This window comes from Sarcophilus harrisii, chromosome 4 (genome assembly GCF_902635505.1).
Source record: "Sarcophilus harrisii chromosome 4, mSarHar1.11, whole genome shotgun sequence".
In the NCBI taxonomy this organism is placed as follows: Eukaryota; Metazoa; Chordata; class Mammalia; order Dasyuromorphia; family Dasyuridae; genus Sarcophilus; species Sarcophilus harrisii.
Genome location: NC_045429.1, coordinates 71,210,244 through 71,237,595, shown reverse-complemented (window position 1 = coordinate 71,237,595; position 27,352 = coordinate 71,210,244). Strand labels below are relative to the sequence as shown.

At 38.4% G+C, this 27,352-nt stretch overlaps 1 protein-coding gene across 4 annotated transcripts in view; it reads right to left on the bottom strand.

Annotated features, from left to right (window-relative positions):
- RGSL1 (regulator of G protein signaling like 1) overlaps positions 1-16,232 on the bottom strand; it is a 103,929-nt gene extending 87,697 nt beyond the window's left edge. Inside the window, exons 1-4 of one of the 4 annotated variants that reach the window (XM_031936996.1) lie at positions 14,378-16,232; positions 5,135-5,252; positions 4,653-4,836; positions 2,835-3,004 (exon numbers count right to left, since the gene is read on the bottom strand). In XM_031936996.1, the coding sequence (XP_031792856.1) occupies positions 2,835-2,871 (37 nt within the window). In that variant the 5' untranslated portion in view covers positions 2,872-3,004; positions 4,653-4,836; positions 5,135-5,252; positions 14,378-16,232. The remainder of the gene's footprint in view (positions 1-2,834; positions 3,005-4,652; positions 4,837-5,134; positions 5,253-14,377) is intronic. The other 3 variants (XM_031936995.1, XM_031936997.1, XM_031936999.1) reach the window with 3 other exon arrangements.
- Positions 16,233-27,352: the final 11,120 nt, after the last annotated feature.

Sequence of the window (27,352 nt, the reverse complement as noted above, 5' to 3'; positions counted from 1 at the left end):
CCAGATGATTTTCCCAAGCCCTTATTTCTAGTGCCTTTCCTCTATCAATGATTTCCTATTTGTCCCACATAGAACTCTATATTTTTTGCTTGTTTTCTCTATTAGATTGTGAGATCCTCGAGGAAAAGAACTTTTTTGTGTGTCTAGTACTTTGTATAGAGCCTAGCATGTAGCAGATGCTTAATGTTTGTTCATTGCTTGCTAATAATTATTATAAAATACCATTAGATTCAGAACTGATTGGATGGTTGAACTCAAAAACTATGTTAATGATTGTTCGATGTTCTTTGGCAAGAGGTATCCAGAGAAGTACACCAGAGATCTGTGTGTGGCCCTGTGCTCTCTAAAGTTTTTTAAATTACTTGAATAACATTATATGGAACATATACTCACTGAATCTGCAGATGACACAAAGCTGGGAGGGATCCCTAACACATTGATAAACTGAATCATGAATTAAAAAAGAGGTCGATGAGTTGTATAAGATTGGGCTATACCTTTTAAGATGACAATCAATAAGAGATAAACATAGTATCTTGCACTTGGGTATAAACAATTGCTTTCACAAGTATGATATGTGGAAGACATAGATAGAAAACAGTTCTGAAAAAGATTTGAGGTTTTAGTAGATGGTCAGTGCATTTTTGAGCCAGCATTGTAATGTGGCAGCTAAAAACCAAATGAAATCTTGGGCAGATTAAAAAGGAATTTGGCTTCCAGAAATAGAAATTGTACTGCATTCTGCACCCATCACCTTCATCTTGATCACTGCTGATTTAGCTCTAGATGAAGGGCCTTGAGTTCATGTCATATAATTATTGGTTGAAGGAATGGAGCTGCTTTCAAGCAATTAAATAATTATCTTGTTTAACGGAGGGTTTGGACTTGTTCCATTTAGCCCCAGAGGACAGAATCTGGAGCAAAGGATAGAAGTGACAAAGAGGACAATTTTGACTTCAGGTTGGGAAAATCTTAAGAGCTGTACAAAAGTGAAAAAAGGCCACTGCAGAAGTAGTAGACTCTTTCCCTTTGGATATCTTCAAGTAAAAGTTGGACAACCACTTGACAGGTATGTGAGAGTGATTTCTTTTGCTCAAGAGTTGATCTAAATGACCTTAGAATGCTCAAATTCTGTAATTTGTTGATTCCAAGAGAGAATAAAAGAAAACACGAGTCAAATGAAACATTTAATAAGACAGGAGAGAGCAGAAGGAAATTCAGAAGGGGGCCAAAACAGGGAAATTTGTTACTTTATTAAATTTAATATACTCCTTAACAATATTGTGAATAAGCAATGAGATATATGAACAAAAATAGGGCAAATATACTTTAAAAATACAAAGTGTTAGAATGATCCAAAGAAAAAGAGAGGTCGCTTCTGACTGAGGGATGTCAAAGAGGATTGTACAAAAGATGGTATTTGAACTGGGCAATATGTTTTCTTGGTTTCACAAAAATTAATCTAAAAATTGACAGCTGGAGGAACTGGTTTTCTCTTCTCTCTTTTCCTACTTCTTCCTTTCTCTCTCTCTCTCTCTCTCTCTCTCTCTCTCTCTCTCTCTCTCTCTCTCTCTCTTTCTCTCTCTCTTTCTCTCTCTCTCTATTGTTTTCCTCTCTGCCTGTCTTTCTCATGAAATGGACAGACATGAGATAGACAGTTCAGACCAGATTATTTAATTTAAAGCATCCTTTAATAGCTGGCCAGCCAGGACTGACCTCCACTAGACAGGCTAGAAGAGATCAGCACTGAATCTTTAGCGAGGTACACTTTTAAGTGCGTTTACCACATCCTGGTACAGCTTTGCAGTTAAGAGATTTCGAAAAGTACTGACACAGTTTCTCGTTTACAATGGGGATGTGTCTGGATGGGAGTGAGCACACAACAGAACCTGTCGACATGTTTTGCAATGTTGTCTAGGGTCTCATGAACCAGGGGATGGGGCCCAGTCTGAACATAACACTTCCCTTAATTTAGTTTGAGCAACATCTGCCTATAAGCCTGAGGCCCCTTGACCCAGGGATGAGGGGGCCAGTCTTTTTGTCCATTTCACTCTCTCTCCCTCTTTCCTTTTTTCTTTTTCTCCATTCCTCCTTCTCCTTCCTACTTTCCTTCCTTCCTTCCTTCCATCCTTCCTTCCTTCTTTTCTTCCTTCTTTCCTTCTTTCCTTCCTTCCTTCTGTCCTTCCCTCTCTCCCTCCTCCTTTCTTCCCTCCATCCTTCCCTTCCTTCCTTCCTTTCCTTCCTTCCTTCCTTCCCTCTTTCCCTCCTCCTTTTTTCCCTCCATCCTTCCCTTCCTTCCTTTCTTTCTTCCTTTCCCTTTTTTCTTCTATTTCCCTCTTCTTTCTCCTTTGTCTTGCCTCATCTTTCTCTTTTCCCTCTTCTTTCTCCCTCTTTTTTCTTTTTTTTCTGTTTTGTGCTTCTGTGTCTCTATCTTTCTGCATGTCTCTTTGTCTCTTTGTATTTGTCTATTTCTCTCCCTTTTCCTGATGATTGAATTGGACTAACTAAGCTCCTCATACCCTATTGATCAAATGTCTGTTTTACTGGAAAGAAACATAAGATGAAAGCAAGAGTGTAGAGATCATCTCATTGCAGAACAGCCAAACTTCAGAATTGGCAGAGAAGTGAAGGGAAAGGGTTCTCCTTCCTGGAACATCCCATTCCACTTTGGGATAGCTCTAAGTGTAAGCAAGTTGTTCCTGAAACTGTGGCAAAAATCTACCTTTGCAGCTTCCATGCACCATTCCCAAGTTTCCCCCTTCAGTCCCACCTCCACTCTAGCCATCATCTCTCCTGTCTTTAAAGATAATCCTTAATCAAGGATAATCAAGTACCTTGAGGTACTTGAAGATTGCTACCATATCCCTCCATTCCCAAGTCTTTTCTTTTCTAGAAAACCGTCGCTAGTTTTCCTAATAAACTTGTGATCTTTCATCATCTCAGGTACTCTCTTTAGGATGGTTCTAAGCTTCTCAATTTTCTTCATAAAAAGTGGTACCTGAAACTGAACAAAATATTCTAGTAAGAGTCTGACCAAGGCAGAATACAGTGACTATCATCTAATTCCTAAATATTATAGGAAAATAGGACCAAAACAAAATAAAATCGTAATATTAAGTAAAAATCATGAAAAAAAGGTATTAAGATGAAGGTGACAAAATAGGGGATATTTCAAATACACTTAACATATTATAATTATAGTCACAAATTATAATTAGTTGATTGTAAGTTCCTGGAGGTTTGGGGCTATTTCTGATTATTTCCTCCATACTATCTAGTACAATACTTGTTTAATAAATGTTCAATGATTTTTAATTGCTTAGAAAATATATCTATGTCACATATGTGCTAAATGAGGTTGAACAAATACTGCAGACCTTAGGTCCCTTCCATAAAAAGAATGATCTAATATTTTCAAATGCTACTTTGCTGAATTTGTGATTTCACTGATGTTAGTCAAGTCTTTTCATCTTGGATGTTTCTGGTCCATCTCTTTCCATCAATCCTCCATGACATGTCTTGGACTGTGTCCAAGACACAGATTGTCTTTCTTTGTTTCTTTTAATATTTCCTGGATTCCATCTTAGCTACTGACTCTGTAGCTTGGAGCTAGAACTTCTCTGGATTTCATTTACTTTCCTGTAAAACTAAGGTAGATCCTTTCCAAGGCCTTTTCCAATTCAATTGGACTGAGGTTTGAGAGAGCAGTTGGGGTAGGACTCTTACAGAAGCAACTCATGTGAGAGATAGATGAGAAAGGAGTGAATTGTGACGTGTGGCCAAGGGAGCTGACATAAGGGAATGAAAGTGTAAGAAAACGCAGAGATAGAGTCAGCTAGCTTTGTTAATTGATATAAGGAATTGTTGTTGTTTGTGCTTTATTCTCTAAAAGGACCATGACTTCAGGGAGGTGATACCATGACATGGAAGTCAAATGGATTTAAGTGAGGGAAGCCTGGGCAAAGTCATGAGCCTTATTTCCTCCTTGAGCCATCTGAGTCCAGTAGCAAGATACAGATAAAGACAAGTGGAGATGGCCCTCAGATATAACACAGGAAGTTAAGGTAAGATGAGATTAATAAGGATATAGCAAGAGAAAACAAAAGGGTCCAGGAAATGAGCCTGAGAGGCTCTCTTAGGATGGAAGACCCATTCTAAATTCTATGATTCAATGAGCATATTTATGCATCCAGACTGTTCATTGTTGACCCTCATCACCACAGTTGGTCATGACCAACTCTTTTTTTTTTTCAGTTATATATTCTTATGTTTCTTTATACTACTTTTTTTTCATATGCATATCATCATTTATATGATCAAAAGGTTTCTCCTGAAATGAAGGGTTGGTTACAGTTTAGGGGCTTCTCATTTTTCTGGTTCATTACCTCCACCCAAAGATGTGGAAACTTCAACATCTGACAATTCCATCAAAACATAGTCACCAACTCCCCTTATATACAGACAGCCTTATAAAGCTCAACGCACAAATAGTTTAACTTTGAAGTTAATGAATAATGAATAATTCACATCTGAATTCCAAAAAATACAAAATCCTACACCCAAGTGAACAACCTCCCACCAGAAAACTGTAGCCTCTATGATTTACAATTATTTACAATTATTCTCTAGGGAGAAGTCCAGACACTTCCTACCAGAGTTTGTCTCTCAGCCACAAGTCTTCTCCAAAGCTCCTTTGTGTTATGTGACATTATTATTCCTGTAGCTATTTCCCTTTCTTGTCCTCCATGGGCCAGTTTCCCAGTTATTGTCCTCCACTGCTCAGCTCCCCTCCAGAAGATGTTTCTCTACCTTTTCTTAGAGTGCCAGCTCTCTTAACTACAAACAAAGGAAAATCTTCCAGTATTCTTCAAAGCTCTTCAAGTCTGATTTTGCATTTTACAGTGACTACTCTTAAACAGTAAGCTTTGGTGGTAATTGTGTTAATCCATCTCTCTTGTACCCCACCAGCAACCTTTGTCTTTAATCTCATTCTCTGAATTCTTTTGGATTCATTGGAAATTCTTAATAATTAGGAATTAATAAAGATACTCTTCTTTGTCAATGCTGATAGGCATGGCAATTGAATACAAATCTTACAGAGTTGCCATAGACATCCAACAATTAAATGACTTACTTGGGATTACACACCTATTATTTGTCAGAAGTGGACTTTGAATCCAGGTCTTCCTGCCTCCACTATCCAGACCATAAAACAGTTTTACACTGATCTGCTAAGACCTGAGACCAAGCATCTGGAAGAAAAAATAGGAAATACTTTAAATCTGATTATAAACCAGGAACAACAAATGAAACAAAAATAATTTTCATTTTAGATGGATGTTTGGTAGTTCCAAGGACCAATTCTTCTGAGTTTAGAGGTCATTTTAGTGAACTATCCTATTATAGTAATGAACAAACTGAGACCCAGAAGGGTCAAATATCTCTTAGGTCATAGATTTAAGAATTTAGGGAACTGAGACTCCAAGCCAAATCTTTTGCAGCAATCTCATTGTTGGTTTCCCAATAGCAAAAGTCTATGATTAAAATTTTCATTCTTAGAAGATTACAGACACAACTCCAGGGATGTTATATTCTGATTAGACTTTTCCTTGATGTCCTTTAGTATAATTCCATCACATTTCAATGAGAAATATTTCTGGTTTTCTTGTCCCCTCTTCCCACTTTCTAGAGCCTTCTTTCTGAGATGATAATCCATCTACTGAGGAAATTGAGATCAAGACAGCAGATGGTTAATTGTAGGAATTGAGTGAACCATAATGACTCCATCTAAGAAGCTGACCTCACCTCTATCTGCTATTTAGATCCTTAACTGAGGTCTTGAGGAAGGGAGCCCCGAAACTCTAAAACTCTTTGAAGGAGAAATTCTCCTTGGACCCTGCATCTGTGGGACTCTGCCCAAAGGAAACAAGATAAACAGCTTCATTCTATTATCTAGGTGGGCCTTGTTGAATCAGGAGGTGGAAATTCCAGCACTATTCAATTGAAGATTTTCTATTCAATTCTGGCTCAAACTCCACTCACTAGCCTAATCGGGAGGGGGGAGCAGGCCTCAGCTTGTAGCCAAAGGCTTCTATTATAAAAACGGCAATTTTAAACCCAATATTTGCAGAGGAGCTAATATGCCATGCCAAGGAAACTCTCTCTCTTCCTGGCATATTAGAAAACTCTGCCTGCTGGGATGATATTCTCTTCCAGTGTTACCCTCTCTTTATCCTCACCTATTTCCCTAACGAGACTTTATATCTCTCTGTCAGGACCTTGCCACTAAGGAATTCAGCCTTTCTAGTCATGCATAACAAAGGCTGACTTCCCAATGCCAATAATAAATTTCTTTTTATCAGTCTAGCTTTTTGGGTTCGTAAATTCCTTTATGAAGCACCTCTTCACTGCCAGAAGGGGGTTCCCCAAACTCCCTATCCATGTGCCAAATCTGAAGGGGTTTAGGGGAGCCAAAACCTCTTCATTTGGTTACCTGAACCCTGAACCTGCCACTAACCTCATCATTTAACTCCCTGACCACCAGAAACCCTAATCTCATTTTGGTTCCCTGAATCTATGTCATTTGGTTCCCTGACTAAAGGGAACCCCAAAATCTAGATCTCATCACTGAGGCAACTAGGTGGTGCAGTAGATAAGGCACTGGCCTTGGAATCAGGAAAACTCATTTTCATGTATTCAAATTTGGCTGTTATTGTATTCAACATTCTGCTTTAGTCATTTTATTTTGCATCAATTCATATAATTCTTAACAGGTTTTTCTGAAAATATCTCGCTCATTTCTTATAGCACAATAATATTCTTCCCATCACATATCACAAATTGTTCAGCCACTTCCCAATTGATGAGTATCTCTTCAATTTCCAATTCTTTACCACCATAAAAAGAGTTACTATAAATATTTTTGTGTCAATAATTCCTCCCCACCCCAATCTCCACATCTCTCTTAATGTCTTTGGTGTACAGACTCAGCAGTTTAGGTATTGCTTGGTCAAAGTGATGTAAACCTCATGAGATGTTTTGGGGTTCAGGAAATTGGATCCTCTTGGGGAGTTCCCAAACCCTGGGAAAAGCCTGCAAACTCCCAGTTACTCACTTGGAGATCTTGGTCAATCACTCTCCATTGAATTGTCACAAACAACTCTCAACAGTTCAAACTTTCAGTTATTCAAGTGGAGATCTCTGTCGGATGGTCCTCTGTTGAGTAGCCCAGACATCTCCCAGCCCCAGGCCAAGATGTATCCCAGATAATCACGATTTGTCACTCTACCTTTGCCAAATTCCTAATCAGGAGTTCTGCCCATTAAGAAAGCTTCCTTCTTAGTGAACAATAAAATTCCCTTTTTTTGTCACACATTTCAGGTTTGCGAATTCTTTCACATTGGACCTGCCCACAGACTAGAGGGGATTCTTCACCCCAATTCTCACACCTCATAACAACTACTACTAACCTCATCATTTTGATTCCCTCACCGGGAATCCCAGGAAATCTGGAAGAGGTAAAGTCTTTTCTTGTTGTTTATTCTATAGCTAGGACACTCAAATACCAGGGAAGATTTGAGTCATTGGAGCTCAACTTGAGCAGAATTCTCTCAGGGACACTAGAATGGGAATTCCTATATTCTCTGATATAAGTTCCCCTAATCAGGGAGCATTTTATCATCTTTCCATCTCTAGAGAAGACTAGAGAAGGACGAGGTACCATAGAATCAGGGAAACGAGGCTTGTGGCAAAATGGGACAGAACATTTCTGTTTCTAAAGATCCTTCCTTAGGCAGAAACAAATTCGGCTTGAAAGATCTCAAAACTAAAAAGCTTAAATTAAAACAGCATTGCAGAATGCTGCTTAAACTTGACAGAAGAAAATGAAACTCCCTCCTTCCTGCTCCTCTAGGACCCCTATGCAGTCCTTATCAGGAGGCTTCTGAATCCCTTCTAGAACAGGACCTTATGTCCAGCAATATTTCTTTAACCCTATCTCCCCCTCACCTGAACTAGTTCCTGACACTCCCAGCTTTTTTTTCTCTTAACCTCTGTCCCCTGGGAGAAGCAGCAGACTCTCAGGGAGAGACACTCAGAGCAGAGGTACCTCTTTCAATGTCAAATCTCTCCCGGACTGAAGAAAAACCTGGCCATTGTTCTGGGGACCCCACCCAGTTTTTTGAGGGGTCCAAGGCCAATACCCTCCTTGATCTTTCCTGGGGAGATGTTAATGTTAAACAATCTGCCCCAGATACACGGAGAAAGCTGCAGAAGCAAATTCTGGACTCTCAAATTTCTCCCCCCTGCTGTTAGAAACAGCTGTTGGAGTCTTTAATGATAAGGATCAAATTGTAGCTGAGGAGAGAGGCCACAGAATTAAAGTGAGATTTGGAGAAAAGTCCCTACTCTTGGCTGCTGACATTGCCAGGAACCACAAAGGTCAGGGCTTTAGTTGTCATTGAATCTGTCCAAGGAGACTCCCCAGTCCTAGTCCTGAGTTTGAGCAGGAGGAACACTGGAGGAGGGACTGCCTACAGGGGATGAGCTGCCCCATCTCCCAATGCCCTGCCCTCTGGAGGAGTTTGGGGCTTGGTCAAGCTCCCCTTCCCTCCATCACAACATTGACATCAGAACCCTGACTATCCCTAGATGTAGCCGGTAGGACCATTGAATTTCTTTTTACTGTGCGCGGGACTTTTCCTTCATTCTCTGCTCTCACTTGCCTCTCCCCCCATAGAGTGGGGATTGCAGGGAAATTTAAGAGATACCTCGAGACCGCTCTTCTGAATGCTTGATTGTTATTATTCCCTCCTATCCTGCTCCCTTACTGGGATGTGATTTAATGGTGAAATTGGGGACCCAATTTTCTCTTCTCAGACCTCCAGATGGTCTTTTTGTGCTGCTCCCAAAGCTCTCCTATATTTCCTCTGAAATCTGGAAGAAAATAGATTTCTCTGTTCCAGCTTTAGCCAGGATTGAAAATTTTCTTAAGCACAAATTTTTAGTTAGAGAATTGAGAGATTTGGAGTTGCTTAACTGCAGTTTTATCTTTATCTGCAGTCTCGACAGGCAGGGCCATGCCCTGGGTGATTCCAGAGAGTTCTCAGAGAAACTGGATTCCTATATCCCTTCCTTTGGTTTACAGGAAAAAACCCTTGCAGAAGAAAGGGGGTACAACCTTTCTCCTTCTGGCTGGTTTCAAACACTCTCAAACTAACTCTTAATCCCACAGGCAAGTCAGTGAAAACTTATACACCTGGGAAGAAATGCTCTTTAGTCCCTGATGAAATGTATTTTCACTGGCCACAAGCTGGAAGAAACAATTAGGCCGGTCTGCCAGGCCTGCCCAGTTTGTGCTCAAGTAAATCCTGATGGAGCTGTTAAACCCCCTACTCTCCTGAAGCCTGTTCAGAGAAGGGGCAAATAGACTGTATGTAAATACCCCCTTGCAGGGGATTTCAGACTGCTTTCCATTTTGTTAACACCTTTACTAATTGGGTAGAAGTTTTTCCCTGCAGGACTGAGAAGGTTTTGAAGGTATCAAGGAGCTTGCTAAGCCTGCCTAGCTCCTTGCAAAGAGACAAATAGTCCAGCTTTTACTTCTCAGAATACAGTGGAGAAAGAAGGGTGAAATTGTCTGGGTCCTTCTTTGTCTCATTCTCACTCTTCTTTTTCTCGCTCCAAGGATAAGAAATTTGCCCCTAGCATTTCCTCTCTTACTTTTCTTGTTTGTCATTCTTTGGCCCCTGCTAGTAGTTAACTCCTTCTCAGCCTTTCAGCTAAGGAGCTCTGTGGGGACATTCAGCATTGTTGGGTGGACCATCAGCATCCTTAAGGCAGCCCACAGTCCACTGATGCATTATTTGCAAAGGCCCCACTCCCAAATGTCACCATCTCCACCCTGGATGACACCCCACTTTTAATCTGCTCCTGAGATTTGTTTCCTCTAGGCTTCACGCTGCAAATTTTCAGCTGCTACTTCATCCTGGAGATCATGGGATGCCTGACTGGGACCCACCTTTGCCAAAATTCCTAATCAAGAGTTTTGCCTGCTAAGAACCTCTACAACTAATTTGAAACCAAAGAAGCAAAACTTATTGTTCACCTTCCTGGTGAACAATAAAATTCCTGTTTTGTTTTTTTTTTTGTTTGTTTTGTTTTTTTTGTCACACAGATTTTGGGTTTGTGAATTTTTTTCATTCAGCCGGAGATCTGGCCAGAGATATGGTCACACCCCTTATTGAGTTGAAGATCAGTCTGTAACCACTCCCAGTAGCTCAAACTCCTAAGATAAGTGATCTCTTTTCTATTAGAGATCTAAGCCTGGACATTGACAACATTGAGAGATTCTCATTCAATTTTGAATGGTAGCCCGAGCCTCAGAAGGCTAATAAAAAACTCTGAATCCCAAATCTTTGCAGAAGTCTGAAATAGGATTATGCTTTGCTAAGGAAACTCTTTTTTTGTTTTTTTTGGTTTTTTTTTGGCAAAGCTGCCTGCCAGGACATTTGCCCACTGTGAAGATATTTTCTTCTGAGTGTTAACTTTTGCTGTCTCCCTGACAGGACCTTGCCACTAAGAAGTCTGTCTTCCCAGCAAAGCTGGTTTCTCACAGTGCCAATAAAAATCCCTTTTGCCATACAGATTCTGGGTTGGCAAATTCTTTCAAATTGGACTTGGGGTGGGGATTCCCCGATTCTCACACCTCTTCACTACCACTAACCTCATCATTTGCACCTCATCAAAAGGGTATGCACAAATTGATTAACATTTGGGCATAGTCCTTGAGAGATTTCTAAAGGAAAAATGCAGGATATACCCAAAGAGTGGAATACTGGGGAAGACTGATGAAGTTTTATATTTATATCAGTATTCTAGTAATCAGGACAAACTCCCATTTGAGGCTTTCAGTATGAGATTAGGTTATAAGAAAAAAACATTCAAAAGATAACCCCCCTGCCCCTGCATTTCAGCGTTCGTCATGCTGGAATACAGAAATAAAATCAGATACTCAAACTATTAAAAACATCTCAGATTTTGGAGGTTTAGAGATTAGAGATTGGAGAGTAATTATTAAAGATTTTGGAGACAAATCATTTAGCTAGATATCATGAAATATCATAGTGAGTTTTAGGGTACTACTCTATAGAATTTATTTTAAGGAAATATAAGAATTAGATTGATGAACATTTGCCCTCCTATTCCCTCCTCCACCTCTTAATTAGCATTTAGGTACATTTAAGCTAGATATGATGAAATATCATAGTGAGTTTTAGGGTTCTACTCTGTAGAATTTAGCTTAGCTAGATATGATGAAATATCATAGTCAGTTTTAGGGTACTACTCTGTAGAATTTATTTTAAGGAAATATAAGAATTAGATTGATGAACATTTGCCCTCCTATTCCCTCCTCGACCTCTTAATTAGCATTTAAGTACATTTAAGAGTTTTTTATTTACTCTTTTTTTTTTCCCTAGGATTTATTTCCCTAATTAGAGTATAAACTTGAACTCCCCCAGACAATGGAAGAAAAGGTCAGGTAGGGGTGGGGGCTTCTGCATTAGGGTTTATATAATCTTGTGTTTGTGCTTTGCATCCCTCTCCTGACATCTTGTCTGTTGGGAGCTGCCCTTTCCTGTGAGTTTGTAGTAAATTCTTTTTTGCCTTTTGCCTTGAGAGTCTCTGATTTTAATTTGGATAAGGTCACTGTCCCAAACAAGATTATAAATTGAAATTAAAAAAAAAAATTGATAAAATAGTTATTTTAAAATTCAAATTTGTAATGGGACATATTTTATCTCAAAACCTAATAAGTTTACTATAATAAAGTAAATTTTCATTTGAAACTTTTTGCTATTATGTATAGAAATTATGAAAATATATAGTAATATAGTATAATAGAAAATGAAATGTGTTGTAGTCTGAGAATTGTGACAGGTGAATGTCCCTGGGAAAAAAAATTCTGGGCATGACTTTGGCATCTTTACTCAGTTACCTCAATTTCCTTTCTGAACAGGAAATTTCCCCACGTGGTTAATCTTGAGCTTTGCTTTTGATACCCTGTGACGATGCTTGGCAGTCAGAATGATTTGTTCTTGGAATCAAACAGAGGAAAGGGATTTCCCCCCCCATTATGGTATATGTCAGGTCAGACTGTGTCCTTGAGGGGACAAGTCTTGACATTGTTGTAACTATATCCCTGCATTTCCTTGCACAGAAAATTTCTATAATCAGGGCAGATAAAGCAATAGAAATTTTGTAAGTACTATGCTAGATATATTAACGGATTGATACTGGAACATCTTGAGTTACTATTAACAGGATGCAAGTAAGAAAAATCTTACAATTTTAATCTATATTTTGGTCAAGTTATAACAAAAGTATGATATCCACTTAAAGGGGGAATTAGAAAAAGAAATAAGATAAAGTTGTTAAAGTTTTCTAATTAAGTAGAATAGTAAAATTTGAGAAAACAAAAGGATTAGACTTTTCTCTAAGAACTACACACACACACACACACACACACACACATACACACACACACATGATTGGCTTCCAAATGTATCTAGTATGGAAATTCAGTCTTTCAGTATGTTTTAATGAAAAATTCTCAAAATTAAAGGACAGATTATAGTGAAGAAAGTGAAATATTTTCCCATTTTTAAAATATCTGATCATTTTTAAAAAGAATAATTCATTTTACAAGTTAGATTTTTATGAATTTTTTAAAAGATTCTTAAATCAGGTACAGGTACAGCAAAAATAAAAACAAGTGGTATATAAAAAGCAAAATTCTCTGAAGTTTTAGGTTTGGATAACAATATTTAAGAGACTGTACTAAGTTGTATTAAGTCATTACTAGCAGAATTATCTAAGAACCTCTACAACTGATTTGAAACCAAAGAAGCAGAGCTACTTCGGAGCTGTCCTGAGAATGAAATCTATTCCGGAATGTACAAGAGAAGATATCCAGAGACCAGATGACTACATGAGACAAGTGAGATTCAAAATGTGCTGATGGGTACAAGGAGACTTGCTGTTAGCTAATACTGATGCTTTGGCCCTTTATTTCATAGTGTTTAAAAGTTTCTTGATTACTGTAGGGACATGTAAGTCTCCCTTTTCAGAATGATTTCATTATGAAGCTTCTTTAAGTAGTTTGATCTGTTACCTGTCTTACAAAATTCTGATTGTGAATATATGAAAAAACCTTTTAGATCTGGCTTGTAGATAAGTGATCACTGGGCTGCCTACTCTCCTATAAATCAAAAGGGAAAACAGAGGATATTGAGGGAATTATGAAGCAAGTGGTTAATTGTGGGAATTGAATGAATCACACAGATTCCAATTTCATTAAACTGTAACAATTGGGGGAAAACATCTCTACCTGTTATTTAGAGACCCTTAACTAATGACTTAAGTGATGCTGACCAGTCAGGCCTAAAGAGTTTTCCCATAATTCTCATAATACATTTCAAGCAACCCATACGGTTTATCTGAAAACTGGTCCCATACTGATTATTAAGTTGTTTCCATGTACCTTTGGTTGTTTACAGATACTTACTTGTTGAGTGGGACAGTCCTTTTCTGATTTCAAGGAATTGCACCTGTTTGCTCTCCCCTTTAAAGCTTGGAAAGCCCCTAATATTTCATCCAATTAGAAATCAATTAGATTACCTAATGCTGCATCATTTCCTTTTAATTAATTGGTCTTATTTGTTTTTAGTGTTTAAAAGGCTGTTTCATCCTGTATTCAGCATCCAGACCCAAGCTGAAGAGGTCTGATCCCGGTTTGTTGGACAGCTGGCATACATTGCTTAATAAATTGATAAAAGATTGAACCTTTGTCTATTCAATCATTTCATTTTTCACATGCCACACAACCCTCTATCTCATATGTACATTGATATTTCCATGTTGCTGCCTTAGACTTTAAGTCTCTGAGAGGGACCTAAAAAAACCTTTTTTTGTATCCCTGGTGCTTAGATTAATGCCTGACACATAATCCTTAATAAATGCATCTTCACTGATATTCTTTCTGTGGGGAATATTGCAGCTCAGGGTGCTATAGAAGAAATAAAGTTTCATGTAAGGAAAAGTTTTGTGAGTTGTATTTTCTTAAGGACTTATAATTTCAGAAGTATAGAATTGTGTTTGACGAACTTTATCAAAGGAAAGTGATGCTTTCTTTCCAATTTGTAATCTTGGGAAACTTGTTAAGAGTGCTGAGATTGTCTTCTTGTCCACAAGTAAAGTTCTGTACCCACACTGCCAAATTACTGTGTAAATAAATAGTTTAAAGAGCCCTGTCTAGTACTTGTTTTGTTTGTTTGTTTGTTTTTGTTTTTGTTTTGCTGGATCAGCATCCATATCTTACCCTGAAAACTCCACGATGCTCTCTTCTGAATTTGTCCCTTTCTCTTGATGATTTCATCTGTTCTGTTCAGTTTTTGTATTAATTGGAATGATTTCTCAGATCCCTACATCTGTTCCAACTTTCTCTTCTAAATACCAGTCACATATCATCAGTTGTTTGTTGGACATTCCCTCTCCATATCCTGTTATCTCAAGCCCATCATGGTCAAAATGGAAACAAGGCCTTCTCATTGAACCCATCCTCTCCTTCAAATTTTCCTAATTCTACTGAGATCACTACCATCATTTTAGTTACCTGTTTAGTTTATACATTTTATAACCTTGCTATCATTTTTTTATTTTATTTTTTCTCTCACCATCTATAAATTGCCAAGTATTGTTTCTTCTTTCTCCATTTCTCACGTGTGTTCCCTTTTCTCTATTCACACAACCACTTTTCAAAGTTCAGATCCTCATCATCCTTGACTATTTAATCTAATTCTCTTGCTTTTAATCTTTTCTCTAATTCATCCTCTAGAAATTTGCTGATAAAATTTCTGAAGACACTTTGAACATGTGTTTTCTTAGCAATTCACAGCTCAAACTTATATAATTGATCCTTAACACAGTTAGTTACTCTCTAAGTTAAACAAAACACCTCTCAATATGGTATTTGTCACTGAAAAATCTGTTTCCAACCTACCTTTTCATAATAATTTCATCTTACTTCCTTTTATATACTCTTCATTCCATCCCAACATCTCTTCCCTGAACTCAACATCTCTTCCCTGAACTCAACACTCCATCTCTCACCTCCATGCAATTGTAGGGCTATCTGCCATGCCTAGAATAGTCCCCTCATCTCCAACTCTCACCTATTTCTACAAGGTTTGGCTCAAAGGTAGCACTTTTTTTTCTGCACCCTTCCCTGATGCACCATTATTAGTACTCTTTCCATCTTTCATTTACCATGTACTATACCTATTTATAATATCTCAAATTTTAAAAGGGTTAAAAGATTTTATCTGAACGTCCATTTGATATTTATGTACATGTTGTATCCCCTAAAATGTAAGCTTTTATAGCAAAGATAGTTTTTTTTTGTTGTTTTTATATACTCAGCTCTGTACACATTGCTGTGCACATAGTAGGTACTTCATATTGTGTATTGATTAAATTGAATAGCCAAATTCTCTTAACTTCTTCAGGAAGCCTATGTTCTCTCATTTTCCCTCCTTATTATCTAAAAAAAAGTAGGTCTTTTTCTGTCATTTTCTCTTTTTTCTTCAAGCTTCTAAGTTGGAAATTACCTGATGACTCTACTCTTAAATAGACATTAAAGAAAAATACTTCCTTGTTCTCAGTTTGCATCAAGAGATCATGGTGACCTGACTTTTGAATCCCTAGACAGCCCAGATCACAAGGCTTTGGAATCTCCTTTAGAAATTGAATTCAGGCTCCAAAGTTCTCACACCCTCTCTGAGGGCAAAATTTCATTCTTAGAGATTTGATTTCTGGACAAAAGTTATTTGGAGCCAAGTCCAATGAAGGATGGGCCAAGGTGGGCAAGATAATAAGAGATGAAAATGAAATGAAAATGCATTTTCTTATATAACTCACAAAATATTTCTGAAGGCACTTTGGGGCATGTGTATTATTTAAAATCTGTGTTGTATTTAAAAATACAAAGTCACACTTCATGAAATATATAGGAGAACCCCAACACATAAAATGGTCTCATTCCAAAAGTAATTTTGTAATTTGGTTGTATAGAACTAGGAACACATTTCTTCCCTCCAAGAAACGATTTTCTAAAGCATAGTTGATTCAAACCACAAACAGTTCAGTTGAAGATATAGAGGGGGCTCTGGGTATGGAATGTTGGTTGTGCTCAATCGTCAGTTGGTCCTGCTTAACTGTCTTTCTTTGTTAGAAGCAAGGGTTCGGGAGAGGGAGTTAAACTGGGAATTGAGTGTAGTGGAAAAACAGAAATCAGAAATAGAGGTTGATTTGATCCATAATTTAGTTGACTCTCATGGATCCTGGGAATAGAAAGCTATGTGGTCATGCTGTTAGTAAGATAGTAGGAAAAAGGGAGAAAGGAAAGAGATGGAAAGAGGAAAAGGGGTTGTAAGAGTTAGTTATCTCCTGATTTCTTGGGTCCAGAGAATGTCTCAAGGCTCCTTTGTGAAACAGTTGATTATGATACTGTCACCTTCTTGTTCTCCTTTCACCTTATTCCTTTCCCACCTTCTATTACCTACTCAATGCCTTCCATTTTCTTAAGCTCTGTCCACCCCGCTACCCAATTTGTCAATTTTCAGAGATGGAACCTGACAAATAAGAAATCTGCTGTCCTTCAGTGAGGAAGGAGGTAGGGAAGAGGGAGGAATTGATCTCAAGAGTATGGGAATGGTCCAGCTGTCAAGGCTAGATGAACTGAAGCAGGGACTGGTGGTCTACAGGGTGCCAAGGGCTAAGCACTGCTGGGGAGACCAAATCTTCCCTTAGGAAGAGAGATAAGTTAAGCTAGAGCAGAAGTCACCAGAAATGAGTGAGAACAGCTTAATCTAAGAAATTAGAGGTCAAAATCAGGAGAGATAGTAAACTAGTATCAACAAACAAGGGTTGGTTACCAAGCACATTGTCCTTGAGCACCTCACTTAACTCAACTTTTTAATTGAAATAATGGTACTTCTGGCCTACTTCAATTGGTGCTCTTATCATTAACAGCACCCTTAATAAAGCCATTCCACCCAGGCTTTTTCTGCTCCTAAATAACCCAATTTTATGTACCGTGCTCCTTTTTACAATCAAAACTCCTGAATAAAGGTGACTTCAGCTAGAGTTGAAGATATGATTGGGTTGCTTTGTATTAAGATATATAAATGATTGTCCTATAAAACTCCCACTGTATCTTTATAAGAGGATGCTTTTTGACCTAGACAGGGAAACTTTGGGAAAATAGTATAATGGTTTATGAAAAGGGATGAGATGCTGATATTCAATCATCATTTCCTAAACCTCAGTTTCCTCATCTATAATATGAGCAAGGTGGGCTTGATGAATTCTGAGGTTCTTTCCCTCCCTGATCCTATAATAGAAACCCATAAAAGTCTAGTATATAAAAGTAAAATGATACTTTGAATACTCTTTAATAAAATGATAAAACGAATACTTTGGATTAAAATGGTACTTTCCTTCACGAACTCTGCACTCTTTTAGAGTGCTTTTGGGGTATTGTGTTCAGTTCTGGAAATCTCCTTTTTAAGAAGGAAAATAATCAGAGTGTCTAAATTTGAAGCCTGACCAAGGGGCTCAAGAAACTTCATTCAAAGACCTGCACAGTCTCTGTGACTTACAGTACTGCCCTGGGTAGGCTTCCAAGATGCGAGGCAGGGCTGCGTTCTCCATGGTTCCCCTGTCTGGACTATGTTGCTTTCCTCTGCAGCTCTTCTCCACACCCAGAAGTCACTGGTCGATACTCCCTCTCAATACCCTCCTCCAACTGCTCTTCTGCATCTTTTCACTGTTCCCAGTTGGTGGGGGAATCCCTTCTCTCAGGTTGATAGTCTCTTCTGTGACTGTTTCCTTCTTCCCTACTTGAACTATGTGTATTTGGATCTGAGGGGAGAGAGGAACCTCATGTTCAAATGGAAACTTACCTAGACAGGATTTACTCATGTTTAAAAAAATAATATGGGGACAGTGAGGGACGTATGGCAATTTATGCCATAGATATAAGACACCAGACATTGGTCCGGGAGCTTATTAGTTCTACCAGGACCGGGGTCTCACCAGCTAAATGAACCTGAATATTGGGGCTTGTTCCGCTCAAAAATGCAAATGGGGGCCTGGACCCCTTTACGAAGGGACCAATCTGGGTTGAGCTGAACCTTTGGCAGCATCAGCCATGATTTGCTAGAGATAGATCAGCCAAAAAATGATCCTAGAACCTGGAGACTTTGCATTGGGGAATGCACGCTTTTCTCTCCATTCCTCATCTTCCCTTGGGGCAGGGGTGCGATGGACAGGGGACCTCTGCTCTTCAGCTCTCCTCCAGCAGATGATGCCCATGACCCACCTACATTCTCTTCCCTTCACTTTGCAGTTCAGCTTTCCTCCAGTAGATGGCACTCATTCCCTTTCTTAGGTGACTCATTCTAAGATAATTGCTAATTAAGAGAAGATGATTTCCACCGAGATGGAACATCATCTCATCCAACGACCTCATTTTACAGATGAGGAAACTGAAGCCAAGGGAAATTGTCCAAAATTATCCAGTTGGGGTTTGAACCCAGGTCCTCCAACTCCAGAGCCAGTGCTCTTTCTGCTATACTCTTACAGATGGAATTGGGGTTAATCTGTTGGGATTTTTAAAAAGCCTAACTCTCTATTTCTGTTAATCTTAAGGCTTGTCTTGTACATGGTCCTAACATCCCCTTGTACATGTCCCTAGAGCCTCTTGTACATGGTCTCTACAGTCCCTTGGAGATGGTCCTAACATCCCCTTGTACATGTCCCTAGACCCTCTTGTACATGGTCTCTACAATCCCTTGGAGATGGTCCTTACATCCCCTTGTACATGTCCCTAGACCCTCTTGTACATGGTCTCTACAATCCCTTGGAGATGGTCCTTACATCCCCTTGTACATGTCCCTAGAGCCTCTTGTACAGGGTCTCTACAGCCCCTTGGAGATGGTCCTAACATCCCCTTGTACATGTCCCTAGAGCCTCTTGTACACGGTCTCTACAGTTCCTTGGAGATGGTCCTTACATCCCCTTGTACATGTCCCTAGAGCCTCTTGTACACGGTCCCTACAGCCCCAAGTCTCATTCAGCAGGATCATAGAAGGTAGAAGTGGGCAGAATGGGGCCACAAGCACCGCTCTCTCTTCTCAGACATGTCTTGGACTGACTCCAAACTCTGGTCACTCCAAATGATGCATCTGCTGCCCATACAAAAACCTACATGGCTTGCTAGGAGCCAGGGTTCAAGGGAACAGAACCTTGTTCTCTCTTTTTAGTTCTTCCTCTGTTCCCTGTCTCCCCCTGGAGCAACTGGAGAATATTTTCCCAAATTACTTTGTTGTAACAGGAGACTATCTCCAAAAACTGCTAGATGGCACTCAGGAGGCAGGTCTGAATTGGGTACGGGTACAGCTGCTGGGAAGAGGGAGAGTTGCATAGGCTGTCCTGTGCAAAGAAGAATTCCTAACAATCATATGCATTTAAAATGGAGGAGGTTGTTTCCTTGTGGCTGTTAGCTTCTCATCATTGGGTCTCTTCAAGCAAAGGATGGATAACCACTTGCCGGGGATTTTTACCTAAAATAAAGGGGATTGGATATAAGACTGCTGAGGTCTATTCCAGTGCTAGGGTTCTGCAATTTTATGATTCTGACATAAACCTGTCATTGGTGGAAGTGAACAATTTTTGGGCACTATCTGAGGATTGAGACCCAGATTCTACTTTCAGAAATGTCACTTGACTACTCATGTGACTGTGACATATCATCTGACCTCTGTGACAAGTAGTTTCTTCACGTATAAAATGAAGGGATCAAAAAGATGATTTTTAAGATTCCTCCACTCAACTTCTTGACTTCTTCATAAAATATCTGGAAGCCTAGAAGGCTACCACATTACCAGGCTTGCCCTTGAACAGCTTAGGACCCAATAGCCCTCTGGCTCAGAACATATCACCTCCTTCCTCCGATCTGCAAGGAGTCATGTCTGGTCAAAATAGCTGAGGGCTGTGTGAAACCTACAGGACTGACCTTGAATCTCTCGATCACCTACCTTCATCAGGGTAGTTCATTGATGATACTCTATTTTGATTCCCCAGTAGTTTGCTTTCTCCCATCTTCTCCTTTCCTCTCTGAATCCCCAACTACCAAAGAATATCCCCCCTCCCCCGGTTCTAACTGTCCATTTTCCTATTCTCTTTCCCTTCAACCTTGTAATATATACCCTTCTAAATCTCCCCATGTCTCCTATAGTGCACTCTGGAATACCTGCTCCATAATGAACAAAGATTACTTCCTCTTTCTCTCCTTCGAGCTTCTGGCACTCTCTGGGGTCTGGTTCCCTCAGGATGGCAAATGCATCTTTGGCCACACCCTTCTTGGCTCATAGATTCCCAGTCATTGGTTACAGTGGGAGGAATAGTCTGACTAAGATTATTCCTGCTCCTTATTGTCATACCAAGCCTTTCCCCTCTCCTTCCACTACTTGGCAGCCTCTCCTCCTTTGGGACTCATGAAATTTAAATTCATCAATCAATTTAGGTCCTGGTAGCTGTTACTTACGAAACAGTGAATAGTGTGTGTGTGTGTGTGTGTGTGTGTGTGTGTGTGTTGGGGGGTGGATCTGAATGGGAGGGAGCGATGGGGAGAATGGGAAGCAGCGTTTGACTTTTTTACAAAGCTCACAGGACCACTGGCCAGGCTTGGACTGGCTGCCTTTTGAAAGGGAATCTTAAATTACTAAAAACTCTTCAGTGTTTAGTTTCTTCCCATTTTGGGAAGGCAGAAAGCTAACAGAAGATCAAGCTAGAAGAAGGCAAAGTTTTCAGCTACAAGGGATGTTTTTAAGAATCTCAGAATAGGGTTGGGGGATTGTGGAAGCTGCCAGCTCCACCTCCTGGGGGAGTCTGGCTCCTTGTCAGAATGTTTGCTGCTTGTTAGGTGAAAGCCAGCCTTGGCAATATGCCACAGCCTATTTATGTCTGTCATGCCTCTCTTCATTGATCTTTGGGTCACCCGAAATTTAGATTCTTCTAAGATGGTCGTATTGTGGTCACTTTGTATCAGTGAAGGGAAGCTAACAATGGCTTCTTTGTGAGAGAGCATTGGTAAGGGCACTGTATGTACATCTTTTTCCAAAGGCAATAAAAGTCCTCTTCTTCCTCCGACTCTGCACCTCAGATCATTATTCAGTTGCAGTACTTTCTAAGATATAAGCACAGATATAGGAATTCGTTGGGTTATCCATCTAGTGTGTCAGCTCAGTCATTTTCTTATGTTTGGCTATGTGATATGGATAGGAGGACAGGTTTGGGGCAAAGGAAAAGCTGAATTCAAATCCTATCTTTTGACAATTCCTAGCTATGTGATCCTGAGCGGTTTCTTAACTCATCTATTCTCAGTTTCCTTCTCTGTAAAATGAGGATAATAGCGCCCATCTCCCAGGACTGTTGTGAGAATCAAATGACAATTTCTATTAAAGTTCTTTGTGAGCCTTATCATGCTCTACAATTTCTAGCTTTAGCCTTTTGTTTATCTTTGTGAATTAGTGGATTCATCTCTTTCTAGTAGTTATGGAATTAATTCAGGAAATCCTGGAATATTTGTGGGCTTGCTACTGATGATAATCAGCATGATGCCATAAATAAACTGGAGTATCTGGAGGACCTCACCATTGATAAGGAATCTGTCATCCATTTGGATTCTGGGCAGGACACCCTTTGTTATATGACAAATACCTTGATTTGGGCATACATTTCCCTACTATTTTTCTCCTTTTTGAAACAGCATAATTAAAAAAAATCATAGAGAATTAAACTAGCTCCAAGACCAATCTACAAACAATTTTTATGAGAATCAGCACAATCAAAATACTGCTTTGTTCTGGTCACTTAAATGAAATTTTTTTTAAAATAGAAATTTTAAATATTGGATTTCAAATATGAAGTGAAGATGCACAGTGAAGCAGAGGCCAAGAAATGAGAGAAGCAATGAGTATAGATATCAGAGAATAATGGAGCATTTGTTTCAAGTTCAAATGCTGCCTTTGTTATCCACTGGCTTTTGGACTCTTGGAAAATTACTTAATTTCTATGAGTAAATTTCCTCCTATATAAAATGGATATCAATCAATTAGCATCTATAAAGCACTTACTAGAACCAGGCATTATATTAAGCATAGAGGATATGAAGAGAAAAGTGAAACAGTTCTTAGACTCTTCAAGAAGCTTATATTTGAGTAGGGGAGGCAATAAGGACCTGCGCAAATATGTACAGATCACAGTGTGTCTCTCAAAATCTTAGTGCAATTTTAAGCTTTAATTGTTTAAAAAAAGAAGAAGAAAAAGAAAAAAATTACACTAACATTTTTGAGATAGCCCTGTATATAGGAAATTAATGACAAAAGAAATGACCTAGCAGTTAGGATAGAATTATCATAGGACTAATGTGGCCCAAAGTATACTATAGTGTTGTGTATTTTATAGTAAATATACCATGCAGCAAATGATACAGAGTATTAATATATTCTTCCTCATATGATTATCATGAGAATCAAACTATGCATTGAAACATGCTTTTGCAAGCTGTAAAAAGCAATGCCAATACTGCATTATTATTTGGTATTTGTCTAAAAAAAAAAAGGACTCCTTCTTACTGTCTTTAACTCCATATTAAAGAAGACATGTAGATTGACTTTAATAGAAAAGAAGACACATTGGTTTTGTTTTGGGGACCACTTTTACCTTTTTTGTATACAAAGTCAGGATGAATTGCTATTATTGCAACTTTGAACAACATCTTGGCCAATGAATATACTGTTCTTTTTACACTCTGCACCCTGTCTGTCCTTTTATATTACTTTAACTTCTTCATACTCATCATTTCTTATGATACAGCAATATTCCTCTCTCTCTCTCTCTCTTTATCTCTTTCTCTCTTTCTGTCTATATAGACCATGTTTTTTTTAGTTGTGGTCCAAGTGATGGGCATCTAGTTTTCCAGTTTCTTGATAATACAAATAGTACTGCTAGAACTTTTTTGTGCAGACCTTTTCATGTAAATAACTTCCTTTGGGTTTGACCATTGGGTCAAAGGGTATGTACATCTTATGATTGTTGTCGTATAATTTCCATTCTACTTTTCAAAAAAGGTAGACCCAATTAACAACTACTTCAGCAGTAGAAATGTGTCTACTGTTTTGTAATCCTGTATAGACTGAATTTTTGATTTTTTTATTATCTTTGTTAATAGATGGATTTTAGATAGAATCTCTATAGAGTTTTTTTTTAATTTGCATTTCCATGATTTATGGGAATTTGAAACATTTTTCAAGTTTTTTTTAATATTCTAGTTGCATTACCTTTTGTTGTACAAAAACATTTAACATGACAGATTCATCTATTTTGTCTCATAATTTCCTCTAACTCACAGATTGAGAGTATCTTCTCTTACTAAAATAACACCTCCTCAAGATCAGGGACTGTTTTGTATTTTGTTCTTGATTACTAGCACCTAACCCATTTTGATGCAGATAGGAAGAGTTTAGTAAGTGTTCACTGGATTGAACTTTGAAAGTTTAATAATCCTTTGATCTTAAAAGTTTTTTCCTGAAAAATATTTAAATGGTAGGATTATTTGAGGTTTACTGCAGTGTATGACAGAAGATGCTGATCTCTTTATATATATATATATAATATATATATATATATATATATATTTTTTTGCCAAATTAAAATCTAGGTTTCCCAATCAGTTTTATTGAATAATGAATACTTTTGCCAACTTCTAAGAATTCTAGCTTCATTCTTTTAAGTACTATATGCATCATTTTGCAGCTAATTTCTAACCCATTCCATCAAACACATTTTCTATTTTCTAAATAGTACCAAATAAATTTGATGATTGTTGCTTTATAATAAAATCTGACATCTGTAAGTTCAAGTTTTTCCTCTTGATTTTAATATATCTTTTTATATTCTTAATTTTTTTGTCCTACTATATGAATTTGGTCATTATATTGTCCAGTTCTATAAAGTACAATTTGTGTTTGGATTCATATTGGAGAGCCTTATTTGCTATGCCATGTGATCTCCCAAATAACATTGTTTTTAGTAGAATCTAATGGATTCAGGTTCTGCTGAGCTAGCCTTCAAAACTCCAGGTCAACTTTGAATCATAGTCAAAGAGAAGAATAGAAAACACTGAGTACAAAGATGGAGCAAAATGTTATATTGTATCTTTACTTTGTAAAAAAAAAAAAAAGATTTTACCTTCACTTTGAAAAATGCAAGTGCTATTTTAATGGTGATCCATTGCTCTAGCATTCCTTAATCTCGGAATATAACTTGATCTTCAGTAGTACCCAAGTTTCACAGTATTCATGTGATTTATTTAACCCGTTTTGGGGTGAGACCTTAATAATCTTTCTTGCTGGTCACATTTGTCTGAGTTATTAAAAACCTCTAGTACAAATGACCTTTCATTTTAATGATGTTCATTTCATTACAGAAGAGAAATAGATGGGCATGTTTAAAAGGAAGAAATTTAAGAAATGTGAAGATGGACATTATTTTCTTTAATGACAGAATTAGAGAAGTAAGCCCACTCCTACAGAAGTGAATCAAACCCTCTGTGACCTATCACTTGATTAAGTGATATCAAAGTTTTAACATTAAAAATTAGCTCTTTAAAGAGGAAAGTATATGCACCGAAACACTTTTAAATTTATCCACATTAACATTTTCTACAACACTTCAATCTAGCCGATTTTAAAAACCAAGCCTCCATCTGTAACATTTGTCAATTTCTAGTGAAAATTTAATAATCAGTTCTTAGTAGCAGATTCCCTACTTAGACTGTAAGCTCCTTTTGAAGACAAGGATTGTCTTTGTCCTGTTTGTATCCTTAGCACTTTCCGTAGTGTCTCACACATAATATTTAATAAATATTTATTGTTTAATTAACCTGTGAATCACCATGGACAATTCAGAGGCAGAGTAGCTGAGCTGAATTAATTCAATATGTCCTCAATGTATATCTTTGCTGAATATCTTTCTCCTGTAAATGAATAAATTCCACTTAAATAAATTGTTGAATAATCTATAAATATCTCATTTCATTCCATTATCAAATATAAGCTTTCAAGCCTGAGTCAGACCCAGCCCAAAATATGTCTTTACTGTCCACTCTTTCCCAACTCATTCTCCTGAAATGATAATGCATCTGGCCCTCCTCAACCAATTTCACCAAGGTCACCTGGATCTTGTTCCCTTGCCCTTGACCTTAGAAGCAGGGCCACATTTCCTTCTCTATGGGAAGCTCTCACCAGTATCATGCCTCCTCCCCCAGTATCATCCACTAAAACCCTTCTTTTTATGTCCAGGACTACTCTTGGAAGCAACAGGCTTAGGCAAGGACAGGACAGAAGGGTCCAGTCTGGGGCATGGTACCCTGATTATGAGAGAGAAGAGGAAGAAGTGAGAGCCTCGGTCAGGTCACAAGGGCCATTTTCTGCATCTTTGAAGGGCCCTAGGCCAGGCTTCTTGCAGCTGCACAGGGGTGAGTGAGGACCTCCACCCAGACCTCAACATGCTGAGCATGAAGCTGATCATCCAGGTCGTCTACAAAATGGTATGGCGCAGGACTGCCCACGTCCCTATGCCATCTAGAGATTCCTTGGCAATTGGAGCGCAGAAGTCCCATAAGTGTTGGGGGGCTTGAATTACCTCTGGTTATTATTATTAATCCTGAAAATTATCAAGATAATCAATCTGTAAAAGCTGCTACTCCAAGCCTCCCTTTCCACTTAATGATGGATAATCATTTTGTTAGTTGTAACTGTGCTGATGCTTCCTCATGGCATGGAGGTGACCCAGGGTCCTTGAGGGTCAATCCAGAAGATTGCAAACTCTGTCTAGTAGTTCTATGGTCCCAGAAAGGCTCTTTAGTTGGATAGTGTGAAACTGTGTGCCTGATGTTTAAGGAGCCACCTGAGTTCAGAGATACAACTAGGTGACAAGTTTCTTTGGTTACAATTAGCCATAAAGATTGTTGACAGAGATGGAGTGAGGTTGTGATCTGTGCGGGTGGAAAGTGTTAAGAAATGTTACCAACAAAATGTGTTACCAAGTGGTAGAGGAAAGAAAGAAGTAATCCCAGCTAACTGCCTCCAAAAGTGATCTGTTGAGAAACTTGAGTGTGGTCTTGGCTCCTCCCTTCTCTTGAACAATATTGTTGCTCTTGCTCCAAAATGTTCTTTCCACAAGGTTATGTAAAACATTCCTTATGACACCTACACTTTGTCCCATTTTTTTCCATTATCATAACCTCTGAATCAGGGCTGTAAAAATTATTTTTATTATGGATTCCTTTGACAGTATAGAGTTGACAGTCAACTCTATAGATGTGAATAATACTTTGAAAATGTATTAAATAAAATACATGGGATTACAGAGGAAACTATTAAAATCTAGTTGTCAACATACATAAAAAATGAGTTCATACATCTTTGATTAAGAAGCCTTGTTCAAAAGAATTATTTCAAAAACTTTAATCCTTAAATGAAATAGAGGAAGAAAGTGCCTTGAACTCACTTAGTCCAACTGGTACCTGAACAGGAATCTCTTCTTTAATATCCCCCAAAGTGTTTGTCTGTCTTAGGCTTGCTGAGTTCTGAGGAGAAACAATCAATCACTCACTCTTGACGCCTGCCATTCGTCTTTTGGACAGTTCTCATTGTTAGGAAGTTTTTCCTTACATTGAGTTGGAATCTATGCCCTCTTTAATTTGTCAAGTACAGAGCCCTCTTTGTAGAAAATTATCTTGTTCTTTTCTCCATGAATGATTGCCTTAATTCCCTAATCTGAATTTTTCTTTATAAGGAGCACACCCTCCCCTCCGGTCTTTCAACATGGGCAGAATTTAAAGTTTATCCTTCTCCCTGCTCCCCAGCTTGTACCCCAACTATTGTTGTCACTTAACCTTCTTAAAGTTGAATTAGAAAAAAACCGGGCTTGAAACTATTAACATGATTTTATGCTAAATTAGACTTACTCCTTTCCTATCCAGTACAAGATGCTAAAATCTGATTTCTTAGTTAGCCTTGAGCACTGTTTTTGTTTTAGGAGTACATAAAACATTTCCCTGGAGTAGGATACCATAGTGTTTTGGTGGATGATGAAAAAAATTATATTGGGACCAGAAACTGCTTATCAGAACATAGATTTTTAGAACTGCAAGGAAATCTAAAAG